Below are 23944 nucleotides of genomic sequence, written 5' to 3'. Positions count from 1 at the left end.
TGTTGGCTGGCCTGCTGAGTTCCTCCACCAGTTTGTTTTTTTGTTCAGAATTCCAGCATCTGCAGTCTCTTGTGTTTCCAAATAAATTATGAATTTGCTTTAAGCAGTCAGGGTTGATTGCAAGAGGACTTTGAAAGTTTCCAGTATGAACTGAGAGAACATATTTAAAAAATGCCTTGATTTTTTCCCTCAAGGGTGGAACAATTTTTTTTCATGTTATCACAGATGTTGAAGATGAGTGTAAAATTTACATGACAATCAAAACATTTTAAAGATTATTTATGACAGCTATGAGTGCCAGGGAGAGAGATACATACTGGCAGAATGAGAACTGTGAACATTTAGCTCTGCAGATTTGAAAATGTCAATTGTTCCACCATGAAATTTACAAACGGTTCTGATATTTGAAGAGGTGAAGGGAATGTAAAACTTATTATCCCTCCACATGTGTTTACAATTGTGCCAGATGTTGAGTTTTGCATAACAAATAGGTCTGGATCATGAGCTATCTCCATGCCTGGAGAATCTTTAATCTGATCTGGCTCACCATGCAGTGTGTTTGAAATTTGCTGGTAGAATTGCAATTGCAGAAAAAAGTACAAGGATTTACAGGTATAGTTTGAACCAAAATAATACCCGAAAGTTGGGCTGTGTATACTTTGCAAGTCTCCATTATTAACACCACTACTTATCCGGGCAATATACCAGGCTCTTTCCTGCTATCAACACTATCATGGTGAAGATCACAACCTATGCTCCATCCCTCAACACTCTATTTTGGATCCAATAACAACATTCTCCAGTTAACCTATTTCTTGAATCTCTTAGTATTCTATAAGTGATCCAGTCGGTCTCACAACATTCCACAATGAATCCACTCAATATTCTAATATTCCACTCAATAAGATAGAGATCAGCCCCCTCATCCAGCCTAAGCACCACATTTTCAGGGGGACTTCCTGGGGGGAATTTCAAGTGTGCTCTCATAATTTTGTCCTGATTAAAGGAGGTGCCAGACCATCAATTAAACATAGAAACATAGAAAATAGGTGCAGGAGTAGGCCATTCGGCCCTTCGAGCCTGCACCGCCATTCAATATGATCATGGCTGATCATCCAACTCAGTATCCTGTACCTGTCTTCTCTCCATACCCCCTGATCCCTTTAGCCATAAGGGCCACATCTAACTCCATCTTAAATATAGCCAATGAACTGGCCTCAACTACCTTCTGTGGCAGAGAATTCCACAGATTCACCACTCTCTGTGCGAAAAATGTTTTTCTCATCTCAGTCCTAAAAGACTTTCCCCTTATCCTTAAACTGTGACCCCTTGTTCTGGACTTCCCCAACATCAGGAACAATCTTCCTGCATCTAGCCTGTCCAACCCCAATTGCCGGAAAATCGGTGGTGGACCTGCATTGATTTTCAGAATGTGATTGTAGCTGACAAGGCTGATGTTTAAGGTCATCCCGAATTCTTCTTGAAACTGGTGTGTTTTTCGTTCACTTCAGAGGCATGTCAACATCAACCATGTTGGTGTGAGACTGGAGTAACACAGAAGCCTGAGGACAGCATGTTTCTGTCCCTGAAGAATGTAAGTGAAGCAATTAGGTTTTATGACTAACTAGACCAGGTGTGACCTGTTGGGCCCTGTCCCCCAACGTGGGGGGGGGGGGGGGGGGGGCGCGCGGCGTCACAAGGGAGGGTTGGTCCCCGAACGTGGCGTCGGAGCTCACCCTCCGCGGAGACAGGCGCTCCCCGGAGCCAATCACCCCCCTCACCCGTTCCCCCAACGTAACCCATTCGCCCAACGCAATATTCCACCATTCACCCATAAGTCCTAACTGCGCAGGTGCGGCTCATTTCCCCTCATCCCCTAACACTCCCTCTCCCTCCTCTTCACCCTCCCTCTCATCTCCCCTCACCTCCTCCCCTCCTCCACTCCCTCCTTCACCTCTCCCTCCCTCTCCTTTCCCCTACCCTCAGTCACTCCCTCCCACCCTCCATAATCCCTCACCCCTCCCTCATCTCCTGACACATTGGGCTCTGTTTTCCCAACACAATATTCCACCACTCACCCGTTCCCCCAACACGACCCGTTCCCCCAATGCAATCAATCCTTCCCACGTGGGGGGGGGGGGGGGGGGCAGTAGGCGGTTCCCGGAGCCTATGAATGGACTCGAATTTTGGGTCGGCGTCGGCACTCCCTGGAGCCAATCAATCCTCCCCAAGCAGGGGAGGGGGGGGGGCAAAAATCTCACTCTCTTCTTACTCCTCTTGAAGCTGCTGATCCCATTGTCCCTCTGTCACCTCTCCCTCCCTCTCCTTTTCCCTACCCTCAGTCACTCCCTCCCTCACCTCTCCCCTTTCGCACTCCCCCACTAAAGACAATGTTTAAATAACATTTCTTCTCCTCCCATCTCCCACTCGGTCAACTCTCATAGCTTCTGTATTGGCAGCAGAGATCACATTGTGATGTCATTTTCGGGTGTCGGAATGTTCACTGAAGCTTGTGTAAATGAGATCCCATTGTGATTGGACGACTGTGAGATGCTATTGTGACATCATCACTGGAAGCTGCTAGAAAAGTCTCACTCTCACAGGCAGTTATTATTTTCAAAGTTGGCTTTTTTTAAACTTTAAATATAACTTGTGAAATATAACATCAAATGTGAAGAAACTTGATACTAATGACCACGGGAAAAAGTTGAGTAAGATTCTGCAAAACGTTTGCGCTATTGTGTACTGTTTTGGCATCGTTCCTTGATCTCACAGACAGTCAGACAGACAGACAAACAAGATGAGACTTTTAGTATGATATAAATGGACAGGTTAATTTAATGGATACCAGATTGAGTTTCTAAATTTAAAAAAAAAACTAAGTTTGAAATCCCAAACTGTTGCAGTGGGAAATTGGACTCAACATTTTCTGGATTATTAGTCAAATAATTTCAGACTGACGGACAATGACTGGAAGTACGTTAGAAAATATTGATGGAGATTGGGCAGAAGAGTGGACGAGACCCAAAACAGCCATGATACATGGAGTTAAGCTCAAGAGGACACCTGGCCTCCAGCTGTGTCTCTTTCGAGTGTTCATATAACTGCTACAGCATTGCACGAATGACAGGATCTAGAATGGAGTGAATAGAATTGGGTGGGTTTTGCAATACAGGTGGAAATTATAACAATACGGTACAGAAGTCTGACATTCCATGCCACCAGGATCAGGAACAAATTCTTACCTACAAATATCAGGTTCTTGAATCAATGCGCACAACCCTAATCCAACTTCGACAACGGAACACTACTTACTATCTTTTGCACTGTCGTGGACTTTTCACAAATGTCCTGTTTTTTCACATTGTCTTTTTTTCTTTTTACTGTTGTACAGAATTTTAAATGTAATTTATGGATAATTTATGTTTGCTGTGCCTGTGATACTGCTGCAAAGATTTTCAATGTACCCGTACTTCACCTGTACTTGTGCATAAAACAGTAAACTTGACTTGACTAATGCCCATTATCCAAGTGCTTTAGTACAGGCAATAGATCCATCACACTTTTTCTACAGTACATTAAGCCAGTTTTCCCTCTTCATCCTACCAGGCTAGAGCAGCAAGGACTGTATAGACGCCAAGATCAAATTCTATGTTGGGTTCTATCTGCGGTTGAATATAATAGTTAGAGATGCAAATCTAAGCCAATTATCAATGCATTGCCACATCGAATGCTTTGGGATCAGATGGATTCTCGGTAGGGGAACGGATGAATAGAACCAGAAATAATGAGTTAATTCTATCAGGAAGAATAGTAAAAGGCTAGAAGTGTAAAGAAGCTTGGATTGTTTTTTGCTGCTGTCGTTAATAATATAAAACAGGTTGCATTCTGAGCCACATGGTTGATATCAAGATGATCATATGTCATCAACCAACTCACAGTGTCTCACCATTGTGTAAACAAGAGTTTCTTTCTATTTAGGATCTTCCATTCTCTCTAAGTTTACATTGAGTTTTGGAACTTCAATCAACCTGTGGGTAAGTATTGAACAAATCATAAATATAACATGGCTATTATTTAAATATTTAAGAGGAATTCCTTTTCACAGGCTGACTATGCTGTTTGAGCATTAAGTAGATCAGAAATTATGAATTTATAGGAAAGGTTGCAGAGGACAAAAGGAAATGGAGGGGGAGAGTGGGGGTAAAATAATTGTGTTTTAGAAGATAAACACTACATGGTCTAGATGAGCTGAATGGCCTGTTTCTCCACTGTGGATTCATTCCGTAAAACATTTACCGTGATCTACTTAAATATTTGTCTAAAATACATTAGTTGGGGAACCCGCCATCTTTTAATTGTCTGTAAAATTTGCACCCTCTTTTAAAGAATCTAAAATTAGCAAAGGACTTTTGGAACGTTTTGTTTTGCTTTACAGATTGAATGTCTGAATGGTAAACATAATTTAAAAAATCTAATGTTTACTTTTATTATTTAAAGTGCTTTAGATTTAGAAGAAACAGTAGTGGGAAGATTGAGAAGATCTACTTGAAGCAGGTAGGAAGCATTAGATTTTGTCCGATTATCCTTAACAGGCATTGAGATCTGAATGCTGATCTTGAATATATGTAAAGCAGTGAAGTGGGAGTAATTGGACAGTTCTGATAAAGAGGTTGTACAGATATGATGGGCCAAATGGTAAACTCATTCTGTTTTTGACATGATACGATAAGCTTGTGCATCTCATAATAAGCTATGCATTGCTTATTGAATCTTGCTTCATGTTCATAACTCAAAATAAAATTGCATCTACAGATCCACATAATAAAATATAAAAATAACAATTCAACTATCAGTCATATTTTTGACCCAAATCTGTATATACAGCATTATCGAGTCAAATCATTCCTATCATGAAGATTTTCTTCCATCAAACAGAAGTTACTTCTTTCATTGTTTGAGAAATTCAAAAATTAATAACTACAATGTCAAAGATAACCAGAGACAATTCAACCCTTCCATTCTCTTCACTCTAAGCAGATACCTTCCCATCACCCGTGAATGGGTTATGCCTGCTTTATTTTTGTCAGTTCAATTTTTACTTTGAAATGAACAATCCCACACTATTTTTTGACAGAATGTATCCTTTCAATGTACTACGTAAGGGTGCATTAGCCAAGTCCTTGTATGTAGAAAGGTACCTTGTAAATTTGGAAAATTAGGTTTCCTCTCCTTGGAAATCTGTATGTGGAAAATCATGCACAGTTGTCCCATGATACTTTAATGCCTGCAAGCATTATGTCAGGAATATAAGAAAGACTGGTATTCCTCCTTTCACAGCCTCGGGGTTTCCCAAAGGACTTTACAACCAATGAAGCACTTGTGAAGAGTAGTCACCATTGACAGCATGATACATGGTGGCCAATTTGTCACAGAGCTAACTCCCAATACAACATAAGATCGCCTGTTTCAGAGGTTGAAGAATACATGCAGGGGATGTGATCTTTGCCATTGTGAAACAGGGCTCCAGATTGATGTGCCATGCCGACAATGGCACCTCTATGCATTGTACCCTGAACCCTGCACTGGAGTATCAGCTTGGGTTATGTAACCAGGTCCTTTAAGATGTGATTGAATAAAACCTACTGGTTTAGAGGCACGAGTGATATCGCCCACTCACAGGAGGCAGCTTCCCTTTGTGGAAACACTTGAGTTCAGATTTACCCTGCAAAGATTTTTGCACGTTTAGCAGATGTGATGGAAGACAAAATTCTAACCCTAATGTCAGTAGTAAATCTAGACAAATGCATCTGTGAGATTGTACGGCACTGTTGTCTCACTGCTGTACAGAGGCTTTGACAGACTAGGCGTACATGGGACAGCACAAGAGCTGCTGCCGCACACTACTGTGACCTGGATTCTATCCTGACCTTGGGTGCAGATTGCACGTAAAGTTGACATCATTGTTTCCTTACTATAACTTTCTCTTCCTCCCCCTGCCTGTGAACATTTTTCTTTCTAGTTCTCCCACTCCCATCACACAGTTACCTTCCCTTCCTCTACCTCTTCCTTCCACTCATCTCCCTGCTCCGTCCTCTATTTTTCTCCTCGACCTCCCATTCCTTTCTTGCTACCATTTCTCCCTCCGGTTTTACATTTCACTACACATCTTCCTTTCTTATCAGCTCCAATGATCTTCACCCTTTCTTCTTCAGCCTTCATTATTATCCCCACCCTTCACTCTCCCACCTGTCTCACCTATCAGTCAATCCCTCCATCTTCAATCACCTATCACTTACCAGTTCTTTTCGCACCTCTTCCCCTCACCAGTTTCTAGCAGCCTTTCCTCTCCTGCTCCATCAGAAAGAGTTCCCCTAGAATTTGTATTTTTTTTCCTCAAGATTTTACCTTCTGCTCTCATTTTTTAATCTATCCTCAATTTCCTCTGAACTAAGCAGCTTGCTGAGCCATTGAAAGCCAACAGCGTTGCTGTAGGTTGGAATTTAATATATGCTAGACAGAGTAGGGGTGTCAGATTTCAATCCCAAAGAACATTCATAAAGCAGATGGGTTTTTTAAACTCTCCAGTAGTTTCATAGACACTACGGTGGCACAGCAAGACAGTTGCTGTGCCACCCGAGACCTGGGTTCGATCTTGACTATGGGTGCCGTCTGTACGCATTTTTTACATTCACCCTGTGACCGAATGGGTTTTCTCCAGGCACTCCGGTTCCCTCCCACATTCTAAAGACGTGCAGGTTTTTAGGTTAATTGGCTTCTGTAAATTGTCCCTAGTGTGTGGGATAGAACTGAGTGCTCCTCAGTCGATGCAGTCCCGGTGGGCCAAAGGGCCTGTTTCCATGCTGTATCTCTAAAGTAGGTTTTTATTGCTCACTAGACCAAGTGGGACCCATTGGGCCCCGTCCCCCCCAACGCAATATTCCACCACTCACCTGTTCCCCCAATGCAACCCGTTTCCACCACTCACCCTGTTCCCCCAACATAACCCGTCCCCCCCAACGTAATATTCCACCGCTCACCCATAGCCCCAACTGCACGGGCGCGGCTCATTTCCCCTCATCTCTCCCCTCTCCTCCTCCACTCCCTCCATCACCTCTCCTTCCCTCTCCTTTCCCATACCCTCAGTCACTCACTACTCTCAGTCACTCCCTCCCATCCTCCATAACGCTTCTCCCCTCCCTACCCCCCTGACCTGTTGGGCCCCGTGCGAAGCAATATTCCACCACTCACCCATTCCACACTGATGTCTAATAGTGTATTTTACAAATGTAACAAGTAAATTTATATTTTGAATATATTTCACCAGACATTAAATAATGTATATATTTACCTAAAGCTTAAAAAAACTAGAACCATTAAATGGGGAGTGTGATTTATAGACTAGAATTAATAGTGCTTATTACAATTGGTGAATAATTAATGACACCTGGAGTATTTTGCAATCTGATTTCCCACTGAGAGCAATTTATGGGTCTGTAAGGCTCATGAGTACAAATGTGTGTTGGCACACACCCAAGTTACTGTCAAAGTACACAGCTTAAGTCCTACAGCCTGGATATGATTCCTCAGACCCATGGTTATTGAATAACTGGATTTGCTTACGTATAAAAATAAAGATCTACTGATGTACAATTGCAAAGGTAAACTAAGGTCACAGAATTCTGACAGAGTAGGGAGGCGGATACAGGGACGTTTGGTCATAGTGGGGAAATGGGAGTGAAAGATGGATGCAACAAATCACTGCCATAGTCATTCTCTTCTCCATAATTTTCAAAGGTAGTCTTTCATTTGCACCCCCTAACTCTAAACTAGATGAGGCAGAATTATTGGGAAATGGGGGGGAATGTTGTGATGGGGGTATGAATTGAGACTTTTTCATTTCTACTAAGCCTGCTATCCAAATTTGAGTTCTCCTTGGTTATGCGTCAGGTTGCAGGTGCTAACCCTGACCTTAGATCACCTCCCAGTGGAGGCTCAACACTGCTTTAAAGAGCTTCCACAGATTATGAACACCCCATTTATGTACAACCCACACGTATGAATAAGTGTTTGGAAGTCCGGAGGGAAGGATTTACCAGCTGCTGTGGGACTGCAGACATCTTCTGCTGTGTAGGAACTCGGTTTGTGGCATTCTGTCCTTGATTGGCCTATGTTCTCCCTAAGGTTATTTCCACAATGACCGCATTTCCGTCGTGAACTATTCGGGTTACAATCAGTTCTCGGGAACGGAACTCCGTCGTAACCCGGGGAGGACTTGCATACAGTTTTGTGGCAGGTACACAAAAATGCTGGAGAAACTCAGCGGGTGCAGCGAAGGAAATAGGCAACGTTTCGGGCCGAAAACCCTTCTTCAGTCTGAAGAAGGGTTTCGGCCCGAAACGTTGCCTATTTTCTTCGCTCCGTAGATGCTACTGCACCCGCTGAGTTTCTCCAGCATTTTTGTGTACCTTCGATTTTCCAGCATCTGCAGTTCCTTCTTAAACAGTTTTGTGGCATTTGGATGGCTTTTGTGGTAGTGGGTGCTACACTACACTGCAAGGTTTCCTCCTAAGGGTTTAAGGTTCCTGGGCAATTCTGCTTGCAATGTTGTTTCTGTGAGAAATGTAGCACTGCTGCATACAAAGCTGTACACTCACAGAACCGCTGGGCCAATTCTTGCCAGCCCACTTCCTTCTCCTGGAACCATTGATCCCCCGGCCTCCCAGCTCCCAGTGTCTGTGCCTACCTGGCTGGTTGGGCTTAGCCAAACTCACTGGCCTGACACCTTCAGGCCTCCAGTTGCAGTTGTGGCTGGAGTGCCAGCCATGAAACAGAGATACCAAAATGCTTTGAAAACTTGGGCAGCCAACATTGCAGATCATTGACCATAAAAGCTGTGATTTTAAAAATTGTGTTGAACATCTCTGATATTTAAAATTATAGACATTTAAAAGGAATAAACACAATTCCAAATAATATGAAAGTTCACTAAATAATACTTAAAACTACAAAGTAATTAAAAAAATATTAAAATAAAGAAAAATAATTTAAGTTACCTTCCCTTTTTGCACATTTGTCCAGCACGACAATCCCTATTGTTATCAAAAGGGTTTTGCGTTTTTTAAATTGTTCCCCTACTGCCTTCCCTCCCTCTGTTTTGGGTGTTATAGACCTCCATAATCACTGGCAAAGAACAGCCTGAACTGTTCTTACAAGTGAAGTTGTTCTTCATTAATTTAATATGTTCCCAAATCTGAGGAAGGACATTATTGCCATAGAGGGAGTGCAGAGAAGGTTCACCAGACTAATTCCTGGGATGTCAGGACTGTCTTATGAAGAAAGACTGGATAGACTTGGTTTATACTCTCTAGAATTTAGGAGATTGAGAGGGGATCTTATAGAAACTTACAAAATTCTTAAGGGGTTGGACAGGCTAGATGCAGGAAGATTGCTCCCGATGTTGGGGAAGTCCAGGACAAGGGGTCACAGCTTAAGGATAAGGGGGAAATCCTTTAAAACCGAGATGAGAAGAACTTTTTTCACACAGAGAGTGGTGAATCTCTGGAACTCCCTGCCACAGAGGGTAGTCGAGGCCAGTTCATTGGCTATATTTAAGAGGGAGTTAGATGTGGCCCTTGTGGCTAAGGGGATCAGAGGGTATGGAGAGAAGGCAGGTACGGGATACTGAGTTGGATGATCAGCCATGATCATATTGAATGGCGGTGCAGGCTCGAAGGGCCGAATGGCCTACTCCTGCACCTAATTTCTATGTTTCTATGTTTCTATGTCATTAAGAGGATATCTGCTGGCAGACACTGCAGAGCAATTGTAAACAATTATAACCAAGTACATACTTCTTCCCAGAAGTCAGAATATCTGGGTGTGGAAATGACTATCAAATAGTCCAATAGCATTTCACTCACATGTCTATTTGCCTATCTGACAGAATTCGTGCCATGTTTAAAGTTCTGAAAAGCACACAGATACAATAAAAAGTTCTTACCTCCACTGTAAGTAAATTATACGGCTTTAAGGGAAAATCGGAAAATTAGAAATGGAGCTAATAAATGGGCCTAATAGCCACTCAGCACTGTGAGATTGTGTTATATGAGTGTCAATTATAATATTTCAGAGGGATGTATACCTCTCCACTTTGTTTCATAACATGCACACTATGGAGATAAAGCAAATATTGACTGTTATAATTGGAAAGTGATATTGCAACTATTACCACAGAGTCTTCAAGTATAACAAACAAACTACAATGAATCTGAGATACTGCATAGTTTTATAAAAATAATTATTTTTCAGATGAAAATTTCCTGAACAAATACTGCAATGAACACCAATCAGACACCTTCTTCGAAAGCCACATAATCTCTGAGTCTCAGTCTTTCTCCATAGCTGATATCCCAGCGTCAGATCTCATAAGGTCATAAGTGACAGGAGCAAAATTAGGCCATTAGACGACATATCTGGTTGAGACCCTTCTTCATACTCAGAAATATATTTAATTGTTAACAACTCGGGAAAATGGAAATATTTTTAAAAATATCAGAAAACATTTAAAATCCATTCAATGCATTTAAATTAACAGAAGGAGAAAATTGTAAATTACTTGATACTTACCAAGTCTACTTCACCATTCAATCATGGCTGATCTAGCTCTCCCTCCTAACCCCATTCTCTTGCCTTCTCCCCATAAACCCTGACACCCGTACTAATCAAGAATCTATCTATCTCTGACTTTAATTCTGGACAAGAGAAGTTGATGAATTTTGCTGGATTAAATGCAAGAAGAAAGTGCACAGTAAATAACAGAACCCTTGGGATCATTGATGCACAGAGGTATTTTGTGGTGCAAGTCCACAAAGTCAGACTATGGCAGAAAATGTCAAATATTAGAGGACATATGTTTAAGGCTTCAAAGAGAAAGTTGAAAGGAGGCGGCATTTTTTCCCCCCTAGAATGGAAGATGTCTGCAACGAGCTGCCTGGGGAGATGGTGCAAGGAGGTAAGAAAGAAATGTTTAAGGGACATTTGACAGACACACGAATAGGGACGGAATAGAGGGATGTGGACTACGTGTAGGCAGGTGGAATGAGTTAAATTGATATCATGGTCTTATGGTCAGTGCACATATGGTGAGACAAAGGGCCTGTTACTTTGTTGTACTTTTCTATGTAAGTCTATAAATATGGCAAGGGGTGGGGGGATGATGATGGGAGATGTCAAAGACTTCCATGTGAATGTGTCGAAGTGCAATAGTTCTTAACATCAATGGTTGACCAGCACCACCTCTACTGCACTTCGACACTGGAGTCTAGTGGTGCAGCATTAGCTTCTCAGTTTCTGAGCATCTGTATTGGGGAATCTGCCTCCTGAGCAGTGTTCACTTAAACCATGTGCAGGTTCAGTGACTTTGTTCATTTCAATGGAGATGAATAGTTGGAAGAGAGAATGGTAAGTTTCAAGTAATTTACACTTTTCTTCTGTTATTTTAAAGTGCATTCAATGGATTTTAAATATTTTCTAGTACTTTAAAAAATATTTCCATTTTCCCGAGTTGTTAAAAATATTCTTGAGTATGAAAGAGGGTCTCAACCCAAAACTTTGTCTATCCATGTTCTCCAAAGATGCTGCCTGACCTGCTGAGTTACTCCAGCACTTTGTGTCCTTACCCATTTTTAATAGGTTCTGTTGACGAACAGCTCTTGAAATGTTGAAATTGATTGATAGTTAATTCAACCTGGGGCATAGTTTAGCAGGTGATTATAGCCAATTGCTACTCTGGGAGTCTTGTCCAATATTGCTCGAGCTGTTTGGATTGAAGGCCATTTCCTTGTCGAAATTTGTACCAGCCTGGAATTCCGGATTTACATCTATCACTTACAGTAAATCAAAGAAATTTCTTTGATTACTGTTTGATAATTGGGAAAAAAATCATATTGAAATTTTGGAAGGGAACATTATCCCCCACAACCAAAATGTGGGCAACAGAGATGATGGAGACGTTACATCTGGAAAGAATTAGATTTGTCCTATTGGACAAGTATAATTCTTTTGAACAGATATGGTCTCCATATATACAGTATTTAGAGAAGTAGCTGTTCTTGGCAACACAGCTCGGCGTGCACCCTGCGGGATTTAGTGAGAATAATTCATTTTTATATTGGAATTCACATATATGTCTTTATTGATACTATCACTTGTAGTAGTGTTATTAATAATACATTTTGTGGTTTATCAATTTTTTTTTTTTTTTTTTTTTTTTCGTTTCTCTTTTCTTTCTTATATATAATCAAATTATTATTTAATCACTCTCTTAATGATTTATAACTGTTCTATTCTTTCTCTATCATTATTTCTAAAAAAAATAGTAGATAAGTATTACTAGTGTTTTACTTAATGCAAATTGAATTAATTTGATATAAAGTTGTTTGAAGCATTGTAATTGATTACCTTTAATAAAAAAATATATTAAAAAAAATAAATTTGTACCAGCCTATCCACTCCAGGTAAACTTTGATTGGTGAGCAAGGGCAGCAATTGTGGGCCATTACTGGCTATTGACTGAATACCTTAATGACTATCTTGATCACTGCTGCTCAGTGGTTAAATATATTTCACAGCGAATCCATGAAGCTTGGCCTTCTCCATTGCAAGAGAGAGGGCAAACACATTGTAAGAACAACATCTTATATTCCGCTTGGGTAGCTTATGACACAATGGTATGGACACTGGGAAAATAGAAATTTTAATTTATTTTAAAATTCTAATTAGAAAAATAGAAATTTCTCATTTCAGGTAGCCCACATCTATGTTCTTTTCCCACACACAACCACTTGTTCACCTTGGTTTCTTCTCCCTTTCTTCACCTTTCCCACCCTGTCCCCCCCTTTACCACCTGGCTCCATCTGCCCATCATCCACCCCCACCATCTCATCTGATTCTACCCAACACCTACCAGCCTCTGTCCATCCTCCCCTCGCATGTCTGTATACTGGCAACTTTTCCTCATCCCAGCCAGTCCTGATGTGGATACGTATCGTTTCCCTGCAGATTCTGACTGATCTGTTGAGTTTGTCAAGCGTTCTGTTTTTTGTGTCAGCAACCGCAGTTTCTTTAGTCCAAACTCCTAGATTTCCTTTTTACGTCTTCCTTAGCTATTTGAGCTAAATATGAAAATGTATTTTATTTATTTTGTTCTTCTGATGTGTGGGACTTATACTGGTAAATTCCATCTGCCATTGTCCTGCCCACTTGCATTCCTCAATACATTTTGTAAATGTTTTTAAACCACCTCCTCTTACTCCATGGCATATATTCCCTGCAAATATAACCACTTTCCATGGAGTTTCCAAACCAAGTAGTGCAGATTTAATGCTACCCTATCAGCTGCAGTGGAAAACTAGCATGCGGCTGCTTTCAACACAGAACAGCTTTTGTAACTATACATCTCCTAATCATTTTTTATTTTAACCCATAAGATTTTGCATGTAGTTGAGTGTCCACGTGAATTAGTAAGTAAGTAAGTACATTTTATTTATATAGCACGTTTTAAATCAACTCCCGTTGAAACCAAAGTACGTTATATAGAAAAAAATTATTAAAGTTTCCGTACATCCATAGAAAAATAAAAAATAAAAATAAAAATGACACAACACATTATAGAATTCAACATGAACGTCCCCCCACAACAGAATCAAATTTTTCCACTGTGGGGAAAGGCATCAGAACGTTTCAGTCCTCTTCCTCTGTGATCACCCGAGGTCGGGGCCTATTTGTGGCCTCCGCAGCCAGTCCAATGTTTTCAGGCCCTCTTGCCGGGAAGATGGAACTCCGGCGTCGGGTGAACAGTCCTCAGCGGCTTGGAAATGATCCGGTGTCTTATTAATTTGTGCAGATGTGGATCCAGTAATGTCAGTCAGTCGTTAAAGAGACTCAGTCTAAAACATTGTCTCATGAGGGTTATAAGAAGCAGGACTGGGAACACTGTAGTCTTGTCTGTCACTAACCCCTTCTATGTCAGATGGGCAGCTAAAGGCTTCCTGACCTTGGCCAGTCTGCAAGTGCTCTGTGGCCTATTCTGGGTTGGAAGTATACAAACAGCAAATAACTGAGGCCCCTTGGACTTCTGCCATTGAAATCCCCAAGCCTGAAAGTTAAGTTAGTAAGTGCTCTTGTCCTGGCCCTCACCTATATAATCAGCTTCAGGTTAAAGCTAATCTCAATAAAAATCATAATTAATTTGACACTATTATCCACTCCGAAGTAACATGGCATCATCGGTGGTCACTCGAAACGATTATGACTGCCCACTTTTGGGAGGACGCCTGTGCGTGACTTGGTTTAACGTGGGGAGACTGATGCATAGACAGCCACCACATGGTTCTTGACAGATCTGGGTCAGGATCTAGTGGCATGGAGTCCAAGACGTCCGGGGGGACCCTTTTCTGCTGCAGCCTTCATCCGCCTTCCCAGCCGTTGTGACGCTCCATTAAAGTCAGCCATCATCCCCCGCCTGTTCCACCGTTGAGATCTTGGTTGGATTGCTCTTTGTCAGGGACCTCTCCCTCCCTCCCTCTCCCTCAACCTTACCACCATGTGGCCGGGTTGAAGAAGGGTTTCGGCCCGAAACGTCGCCTATTTCCTTCGCTCCATAGATGCTGCTGCACCCGCTGAGTTTCCCCAGCAATTTTGTGTACCTTCGATATTCCAGCATCTGCAGTTCCCTTTTGAACACCATGTGGCCCTACCAGGAGCATAGCTCCAGACGGCATCGCTCTCAGGATCTCAGGACCACACAAGCTTCTCCACCATGACAAGGTGACAAGCTGGTTAGTCTGAAGAATGGTCACGCATTCCTTCTCTCCAGAGATGCTACCTGTCCCGCTGAGTTACTCCAGCATTTTGTGTCTCGCCCCAGTTTGATGTGTTTTGTTCAGAAGCAGTGGCACCTCCAACAATAAGGCAGAGCTCAGGTTATATGCTTGGACCAGAGACTTAAAGGCAGACACGATTTCAGTGGTTATTGAGCTTCATTATATGCTCACAGTGAAAGCAATGCAGCAACTGTTATAAAGCAGGAAACACAACATCCACAGAAGCATTGAGATAGATTACCATACAGTATAATATGTTCAACAATTAGCTGAGAGCCAGACACACACAATGCTGCTCCTGCTTTTATTTGAATGTAACTCTGGCATCCTTTGTGTCCACCTGAGAGGCCAGATGGAGCTTCAGATTAACATCCTATAATCAGAGAACCAGTTCCTGTCTCTGTTGTAAACTGTCTTCAGAACTGCTCCTTGCAAAGTGGGTACATAGAACATTGCAAGATGGAGTGTTAATGTCATCTTTCTGGCAAGGAGTGTCATTTCAAGAGAAAAAAAACATGTTTGAATGTACGCCTGCAAGGACTCACGTCAGCAGTTTGTCCCTGCTAAATTTATTTTGCATTTTTCTCGTCTGCTTGATAACTCAGTGATTATTTAATGAGGAATTGCATTGCCAAGAGGTTCCTGTCTTAGAAATTCTTTACCGCCACAAAAGGTATGTTGAATTGCACAGCACAGGAAGCCCACACCCATAGTTGTGCTTGGCTGCCTGCCAACTATTCTATCACAGGCAAGGTCCAAGACTTTTCCATTGAAGAGCAAGCAGTGGAGAACTGTTAGCCCTTAGATAGCAGACAGGAAGGTTGGGTGTTGTGTGGGAGGATGGGGAGGTGTTGGGAGGGTCCTTTGGAATGGAATGAGCAGTCACACCCGTTGGGACTGAGTAGTTTGGAACATCAAGGGTTGGGTCAAACCTCTAAAGGTCATGGACATGACTGGGTGGGGATGAGCATAGTGTGGTAGTAGGTTGTGCCACTGCTTCACAGCTTCATCAGCTCCCATTAAATCCTGAACTCTGGGCTGTGTGCATTGAGTTTGCACGCTCTCCCTCTGATCACTTGAGTTTGCCCCAGGTGCTCTAATTAGTTTACTTTAGAGATACAGCACGGAATCAGGCCCTTCAGCCCACCGTTCACTGACCAGCGATTCCCGCATATTAACACTATCCTACAAACACTAGGGACAATTTACACAAATTCCAAGCCAATTAACCTACAAACCTGTTTAAGAGGGAACTGCAGATGCTGGAAAATCGAAGGTAGACAAAAATGCTGGAGTACGAAGAAGGGTCTCGACCCGAAGTTGCCTATTTCCTTCGCTCCATAGATACTGCCTCACCCGCTGAGTTTCTCCAGCATTTTTGTCAACCTACAAACCTGTATGTCTTTGGAGTGTGGGAGGAAACCGAGGATCTCGGAGAAAACCCACGCAGGTCATGGGTAGAACGTACAAACTCCATACAGACAGCATCCATAGTCTGGTTTGAACCCGGGTCTCCGGCACTGCAAGCACTGTAAGGCAGCAACTCTACCGCTGCGCTACCATGCTGCCCCTAATATTAATATTAGGAAATAATATTATCCCATATTCCAAAGACATGATATGATGTTTGATAGATAAATTACCCCTAATGTAGGTGAGTGGTATGGGAATCAGGATGTTAATAATAATATGAGACGGTGATTATAGGAAAATAAGTGGGGGAATGGGGTTGAAGGAATTGCTTTGAGATCAATAATGGACGAGGGTCCGAATAGCCTCCTACGTTCTAAAAAATATAATATAAAAATATGAAATTATGGTTTAAGCTTCTTTGGTTCCTGAATTCATACAATGCTACGTGAAGTTTATGTGATGCATGTGTTTGTATGTGGGATGATGCAGTGTCATTACTGTATGGCTCTTCAGAACAGAGGCTCAAAGACCTCATCAATTCCAAGGTAGTGGGCCTATTTCATTGTCCTTAAGTTAAGGATGACTTTTAATGCCTCGGGAAATGCGGTGGTGGTACTGGGCATAAATATTCTCAATGCTCAGACTCCAAGAATTCATAATTTGGGCAACAGCATCAATTTAAATTTGTTCTATTCTTAATGATTATGCACTATATTATTTTAATGTGAAAACATAAGAGCCTTTGACCCCATCTCAAGGTAGCTAATTCGGTCCAGCTTTGCCACCACTCCTGAGTGACAAGCAGTCAAGAGGACCATATCCTATCTGAAAAATAACAGGGCCTTAGGAGCAGACAGGAAACTATCTCAAATTCTAAAACTTAGCAGCGAAGTGCTTCGGGCACAAATTCATTGTTCATGTCTGGGAAGAGGTGGGTAAATCAAAGGGATTCAGAGATGCGTTAATTGTCTGGCAAAGGGAAAGTCCGGCTGAACTGCCTTCTCTGGGTATGAAGTTTCTCTTTGAATCAAAGAGGTAATCTGTACACATTAGGCTCAGTGAACATGAATTTTACTAAGCAACAACTCCAAGAGGATTGCAAACCGCAATACTGGCCAGTATACATGGCCCTTCTCAATCACACTACAGACTTTGACGTCGTCAACCAGACGATATCATAGAGCTTTCAAACCGTGTAGCCCAGAAAATTCATCTCCATCTTACATTTGTTTTGTCAACCTACAAACCTGTATGTCTTTGGAGTGTGGGAGGAAACCAAGGATGGCATATGAACCACAGCCATCAGGCTATTAAACTTGGCTCAGACAAAACTCTGAACATTAATAGCCCATTATCTGTTATTTGCACTTTATCAGTTTATTTATTAATGTGTGTATATATTTATATAATGGTATATGGACACACTGATCTGTTTTGTAGTCAATGCCTACTATGTTATGTTGTGCTGAAGCAAAGCAAGAATTTCATTGTCCTATCAGGGACACATGACAATAAACTCACTTGAACTTGAACCCTGATCCTCACCAATGGCTCTACAATGGAGACAATCTCATTGAAGAGCGGTGGGCATTTCTTTACCCATACTTGTCTCAATCTTTCCCATTGCAAGTTGCACCACACCTTCTGATCGTGCTGATCGTGGACTTTAGGAGGGCACATCATCCGAGGACGTACACACCATTGAGGATAAATGGGGATCCTGTGGATAGGGTGAGCTGTTTTAAATATCTGGGCGTCCACATCTCTGAGGATATGACATGGACATCACACGCCGCAGCACTCGTGAGTAAGGCAAGGCAGCGCCTTTACCACCTCAGGCAATTGAGGAAATTCAGAGTGTCTCCGAGGATCCTCCAGTGCTTCTACGCAGCGGCTGTGGAAAGCATCTTGTCCGGTAATATTACCATCTGGTTTGGGAATTGCTCTGCCCAGGACAAGAAGGCTCTGCAGAGAGTAGTGCGTTCGGCCGAACGCACTATGGGAACTTCACTCGCCCCCCTGCAGGAACTATACATCAGGAGGTGCAACTCCAGAGCCAATAAAATCATGGGAGACCCCTTCCACCCATGCAACGGACTGTTCCAGCTGCTACGGTCAGGCAAACGCCTCCGTTGCCATGCAGTGAGAACGGAGAGGTTGAGAAGGAGTTTCTTCCCAGAGGCCATTCGGACTGTAAATCTCACCAGGGACTAACTTTACTGAACATTTTTCCTTCCAATATTCAATATGTAAAAGAATATGTGTGTGTTTATGAGTGTGTTTATAGTTTGTTTGTTTGTCTTTTTGCACAAAGTCCGCGAGCATTGCCACTTTTCATTTCACTGCACATCTCGTATGTGTATGTGACGAATAAACTTGACTTGACTTGACCTCCAACCAACCTCCTCTGGTGAGCCAATAATAGAGCTACAGCAACAGGAAGAGAAGCCACAGAGGGTGATTGCCTGGCCTAGATAATGTAGGCAAGGATGGAACTAATTCCACTCAGCTGGACAACAGTGGAAAGGCAATAGAGGAGAAAATGTGTAGGAAAGAACTGCAGATGCTGGAAATGGGTGACCCTAAACATCACCCATTTCTTCTCTCCAGAGATGCTGCCTGTCCAGCTGAGTTACTCCAGCATTTTGTGTCTACCAATGGAGAAAGTTCTATTCAGAAGTTCCACACTGGTTAATGAGGGAATGATTACCGTTGTAACAATCGGGCAGAATATCATCAGTGACTAAATAAGAGACTGTTTGGAAACAATGGAAGACTAGAAACCCGATCGAAGGAATTCTAACAAACTGCTTTGGAAAAGGGAACTATTTCCCTTTGTGCTGACACAATAGCCAGGATTGGGATTGGTTGCTCAGCTAGTGGAGAGGAAATGGAACTTGAATCACCGGTCTGCACAATTTTACAAGGGTTAAGAACATCAAAATAGGAGGACACCAACATGGAGATGATACTGTCCAATTAATATTTGCACGGCGTGCTTTGAGACTCTTCAAAGGCATGAGCGTGTTCAGAGGGGTTGAATGATTGATCAATGTTGAACTATGTGTAACTTCCCCCTTCTTGCCATGGGAGCATTCTGGGTCAACTCAGAGGAAACTAGAAAGATGGCTCCCAGGGCAGTGCTGCAGTCCCTCAGTGTGGACTGAAATAGAAAACATAGAAACATAGAAAATAGGTGCAGGAGTAGGCCATTCGGCCCTTCGAGCCTGCACCGCCATTCAATATGATCATGGCTGATCATCCAACTCAGTATCCTGTACCTGCCTTCTCTCCATACCCCCTGATCCCTTTAGCCACAAGGGCCACATCTAACTCCCTCTTAAATATAGCCAATGAACTGGCCTCAACTGCCTTCTGCGGGAGAGAATTCCACAGATTCACCACTCTCTGTGTGAAAAAAGTTTTCCTCATCTCGGTCCGAAAAGATTTCCCCTTTATCCTTAAACTGTGGCCCCTTGTTCTGGACTTCCCCAACATCGGGAACAATCTTCCTGCATCTAGCCTGTCCAACCCCTTAAGAATTTTGTACGTTTCTATAAGATACCCCCTCAATCTTCTAAATTCTAGCGAGTACAAACCGAGTCTATCCAGTCTTTCTTCATATGAAAGTCCTGAAATCCCAGGAATCAGTCTGGTGAACCTTCTCTGTATCCCTCTATGGCAAGAATGTCTTTCCTCAGATTAGGAGACCAAAACTGTACGCAATACTCCAGGTGTGGTCTCACCAAGACCCTGTACAACTGCAGTAGAACCTCCCTGCTCCTATACTCAAATCCTTTTGCTATGAATGCTAACATACCATTCGCCTTCTTCATTGCCTGCTGCACCTGCATGCCTACTTTTAATGACTGGTGTACCATGACACCCAGGTCTCGTTGCATCTCCCCCTTTCCTAATCGGCCACCATTCAGATAATAATCTACTTTCCTGTTTTTGCCACCAAAGTGGATAACCTCACATTTATCCACATTATACTGCATCTGCCATGCATTTGCCCACTCACCCAGCCTATCCAAGTCACCTTGCAGCCTCCTAGCATCCTCCTCACAGCTAACACTACCCCCTAGCTTCGTGTCATCCGCAAACTTGGAGATGTTGCATTCAATTCCCTCGTCCAAATCATTAATATATATCGTAAATAGTTGGGGTCCCAGAACTGAGCCTTGTGGTACCCCACTAGTCACTGCCTGCCATTGTGAAAAGGACCCGTTTACTCCTACTCTTTGCTTCCTGTCTGCCAGCCAGTTCTCTATCCACATCAATACTGAACCCCCAATACCGTATGCTTTAAGTTTGTATACTAATCTCTTATGTGGGACCTTGTCGAAAGCCTTCTGAAAGTCCAGATATAACACATCCACTGGTTCTCCCTTATCCACTCTACTAGTTACATCCTCGAAAAATTCTATAAGATTCGTCAGACATGATTTACCCTTCATAAATCCATGCTGACTTTGTCCAATGATTTCACCACTTTCCAAATGTGCTGCTATCCCATCTTTAATAACTGATTCTAGCAGTTTCCCCACTACCGACGTTAGACTAACTGGTCTGTAATTCCCCGTTTTCTCTCTCCCTCCCTTTTTAAAAAGTGGTGTTACATTAGCTACCCTCCAATCCTCAGGAACTACTCCAGAATCTAAAGAGTTTTGAAAAATTATCACTAATGCATCCACTATTTCTGGGCTACTTCCTTAAGTACTCTAGGATGCAGCCTATCTGGCCCTGGGGATTTATCGGCCTTTAATCCATTCAATTTACCTAACACCACTTCCCAGCTAACCTGGATTTCACTCAGTTCCTCCATCTCATTTGACCCCCGGTCCCCTGCTATTTCCGGCAGATTATTTATGTCTTCCTTAGTGAAGACAGAACCAAAGTAGTTATTCAATTGGTCTGCCATGTCCTTGTCCCCCATGATCAATTCACCCGTTTCTGACTGCAAGGGACCTACATTTGTTTTAACTAATCTTTTTCTCTTCACATATCTATAAAAGCTTTTGCAGTCAGTTTTTATGTTCCCTGTCAGTTTTCTTTCATAATCTATTTTCCCTTTCCTAATTAAGCCGTTTGTCCTCCTCTGCTGGTCTCTGAATTTCTCCCAGTCCTCTGGTAGGCTGCTGTTTCTGGCTAATTTGTACGCTTCATCTTTTGTTTTGATACTATCCCTGATTTCCCTTGTTATCCATGGATGCACTACCTTCCCTGATTTATTTTTTTGCCAAACTGGGATGAACAATTGTTGTAGTTCATCCATGCAGTCTTTAAATGCCTTCCATTGCATATCCACCGTCAACCCATTAAGAATCAATCGCCAGTCTATCTTGGCCAATTCACGTCTCCTTGGCCAATTCACGTCTCAAAAGTGTTGTATTATAAAACCAGCACAGTAGCCAGAATATTTAGTGTTTAAGAAGGAACTGCAGATGCTGGAAAATCGAAGGTACACAAAAAAGCTTGAGAAATTCAGCGGGTGCAGCAGCATCTATGGAGTGAAGGAAATAGGCAACGTTTCGGGCCGAAAGCCTTCTTCAGCCAGAATACTTAGTTGCTGGAAATAACACAAACAGCCAGAATAAAGCAGCAAATCTATCAAATAAATTTAAAACCAAACCCCAATGATATGCCCTGGTTTCCCTTCCCTAAATGGCATTGCAATTTCCAGACAAGACACGCTCCAAATTCCAACTTTTTTTTTTTGTTTTCCTTCCAAAATGAAGTCTTTTTTTTTTTTTTGCTGTTAATAATCACAACTTTGTGTCCAAGGATAATTTAAGACTACACAGGAGAATGGAAAAGATGCATTTGTCAGAAGAAAGGCGGTTTAACAGGAGGCTTTCCTTGCTTTGGGATTGGCTCTGGCAGGCTAACATATTAATAATTAATTACCTCACGGAGCGAGAGCGAGAGAGAGGAAAAAAAAGTTTTATGCAAATAGCCATACCAATAGGGAATGAGGCAACGATCCCGGCCCGACAGCGACCCAACATGGAGGAGCAGGGGTAAAGAGCCATGAAAGCGGCGTCGGGCGCCTGGCGAGCGCTGAGTGCAGCCTCGAGAGCCGGCGGTTGGGGCCGAGGTGATTAGGGGGGGCAGCGAGATGCCGAGGAGGAGGTCGAGCGGCGAGCTGCCCCTGCCCAACGGCTGGGAGGAAGCCCGCGACTTCGACGGCAGGGTCTTCTACATCGACCACAACACCCGGCTGACGAGCTGGATCGACCCGCGGGACAGGTAGAGGCGGTGGCGGGGAAGGGGTGGGCTCGGCTCGAGCGAACCCCGCGACATGGGACAGGGGGGGGGGGGGACACGGGGCTAATGTCACCTAAAGTTGAGGTGTCCACAAACTAGGTATATGGGGCGGCGGGGTTCGTACACGCCAGCGATCGGCTCGCATTGACAACTCCCACCCAGGCTGTCACTGTCGGCCGCTGTCTCTTTAATAACTTCTTTTCCAGCCAGACTTCCATTACATTTTTGTTGTTTGGTCACTTTCTGTCTCTCTGTCTGTCTTTCTGTCTCTCTGTTTCTCTGTCTCTCTGTCTATCTGTCTGTGTCTGTCTATCTGTCTGTGTCTGTCTATCTGTCTGTGTCTGTCTATCTGTCTGTGTCTGTATCTGTCTGTCTCTCTCTCTCTCTCTGTCTGTCTCTGTCTGTCTGTCTCTGTCTCTCTGTCTCTCTCTGTCTGTCCCTCTCTCTCTATCTCTGTCTGTCTGTCTCTGTCTGTCCCCCTCTGTCTGTCCCCCTCTGTCTGTCTGTCTCTGTCTCTGTCCGTCTTCCTCTGCGCCTCTGTCTGCCTCTCTCTCTCTGTCTGCCTCTCTCTCTGTCTGCCTCTCTCTCTGTCTGCCTCTCTCTCTGTCTGCCTCTCTCTCTCTGTCTGCCTCTCCCTCTGTCTGCCTCTCTCTGTCTGCCTCTCTCTGTCTGCCTCTCTCTCTCTGTCTGTCTGTGTCTCTCTGTCTGTTTGTGTCTCTGTGTGTGTGTGTGTCTCTCTCTCTCCCTCTGTCTCTCTCTCTCCCTCTGTCTCTCTCTCTCCCTCTGTCTCTCTCCCTCTGTCTCTCTCCCTCTGTCTCTCTCTCTCCCTCTCTCTGTCTCTCTCTCCCTCTGTCCTCTCTCCCTCTCTCCCTCTGTCTCTCTCTCTCTCCCTCTGTCTCTCTCTCCCTCCCTCTGTCTCTCTCTCCCTCCCTCTGTCTCCCTCCCTCTGTCTCTCTCTCTCTGTCTCTCTCTCTCTCTCTCTCTCTCTCTCTCTCTCTCCCCCTGTCTCTCTCCCCCCTGTCTCTCTCTCTCACCTGTCTCTCTCTCCCCCTGTCTCTCTCTCCCCCTGTCTCTCTCTCCCCCTGTCTCTCTCTCCCCCTCCCTCTCTCCCCCTCTCTCTCTCTCCCCCCTCTCTCTCCCTCTGTCTCTCTCTCTCTGTCTCCCCCTGTCTCCCCCCCCCACTCTCTCTCTCTCTCTCTCTCTCTCCCCCTCCCCCCTTCATTGGCATTTGGCTACATCACCCTTCCCTTCTAACACTAACTTCTCCCTTCACTTTGGTACAAATGTTTCTAATTGTTCGTGGCGATTAGCCTCTCTGCCCACTTTTTTAACAAAAAAATAGTTTCTCTTCCCTGTTGAACAAGTTTCAAATTTTG

General features: G+C 43.3%; 2 protein-coding genes across 3 annotated transcripts in view; one reads left to right on the top strand and one right to left on the bottom strand.

Annotated features, from left to right (window-relative positions):
• The window catches only part of LOC116980501 (putative claudin-24), a 28806-nt gene extending 6442 nt beyond the window's left edge, over positions 1 to 22364 (bottom strand). Inside the window, exon 1 of one of the 2 annotated variants that reach the window (XM_033032783.1) lies at positions 22264 to 22364. Coding sequence is in view for 1 of the 2 variants with exons in the window: in XM_033032782.1 (XP_032888673.1) it covers positions 12968 to 12981 (14 nt within the window). In the remaining variant the exon portion in view is untranslated. Of the gene's footprint in view, positions 1 to 12967; positions 13204 to 22263 lie in introns of those variants that run through there. The other variant, XM_033032782.1, reaches the window with a different exon arrangement.
• The window catches only part of wwc3 (WWC family member 3), a 173565-nt gene continuing 171845 nt past the window's right edge, over positions 22225 to 23944 (top strand). Inside the window, exon 1 of the mRNA XM_033032781.1 lies at positions 22225 to 22550. Coding sequence (XP_032888672.1) covers positions 22420 to 22550 — 131 coding nt within the window. The 5' untranslated portion in view covers positions 22225 to 22419. The remainder of the gene's footprint in view (positions 22551 to 23944) is intronic.

The sequence above is a fragment of the Amblyraja radiata genome, chromosome 14, assembly GCF_010909765.2.
Source record: "Amblyraja radiata isolate CabotCenter1 chromosome 14, sAmbRad1.1.pri, whole genome shotgun sequence".
Lineage (NCBI taxonomy): Eukaryota > Metazoa > Chordata > Chondrichthyes > Rajiformes > Rajidae > Amblyraja > Amblyraja radiata.
Note: the sequence above shows the minus strand (reverse complement) of the source record. Positions and strands in the feature narration are given on the sequence as shown.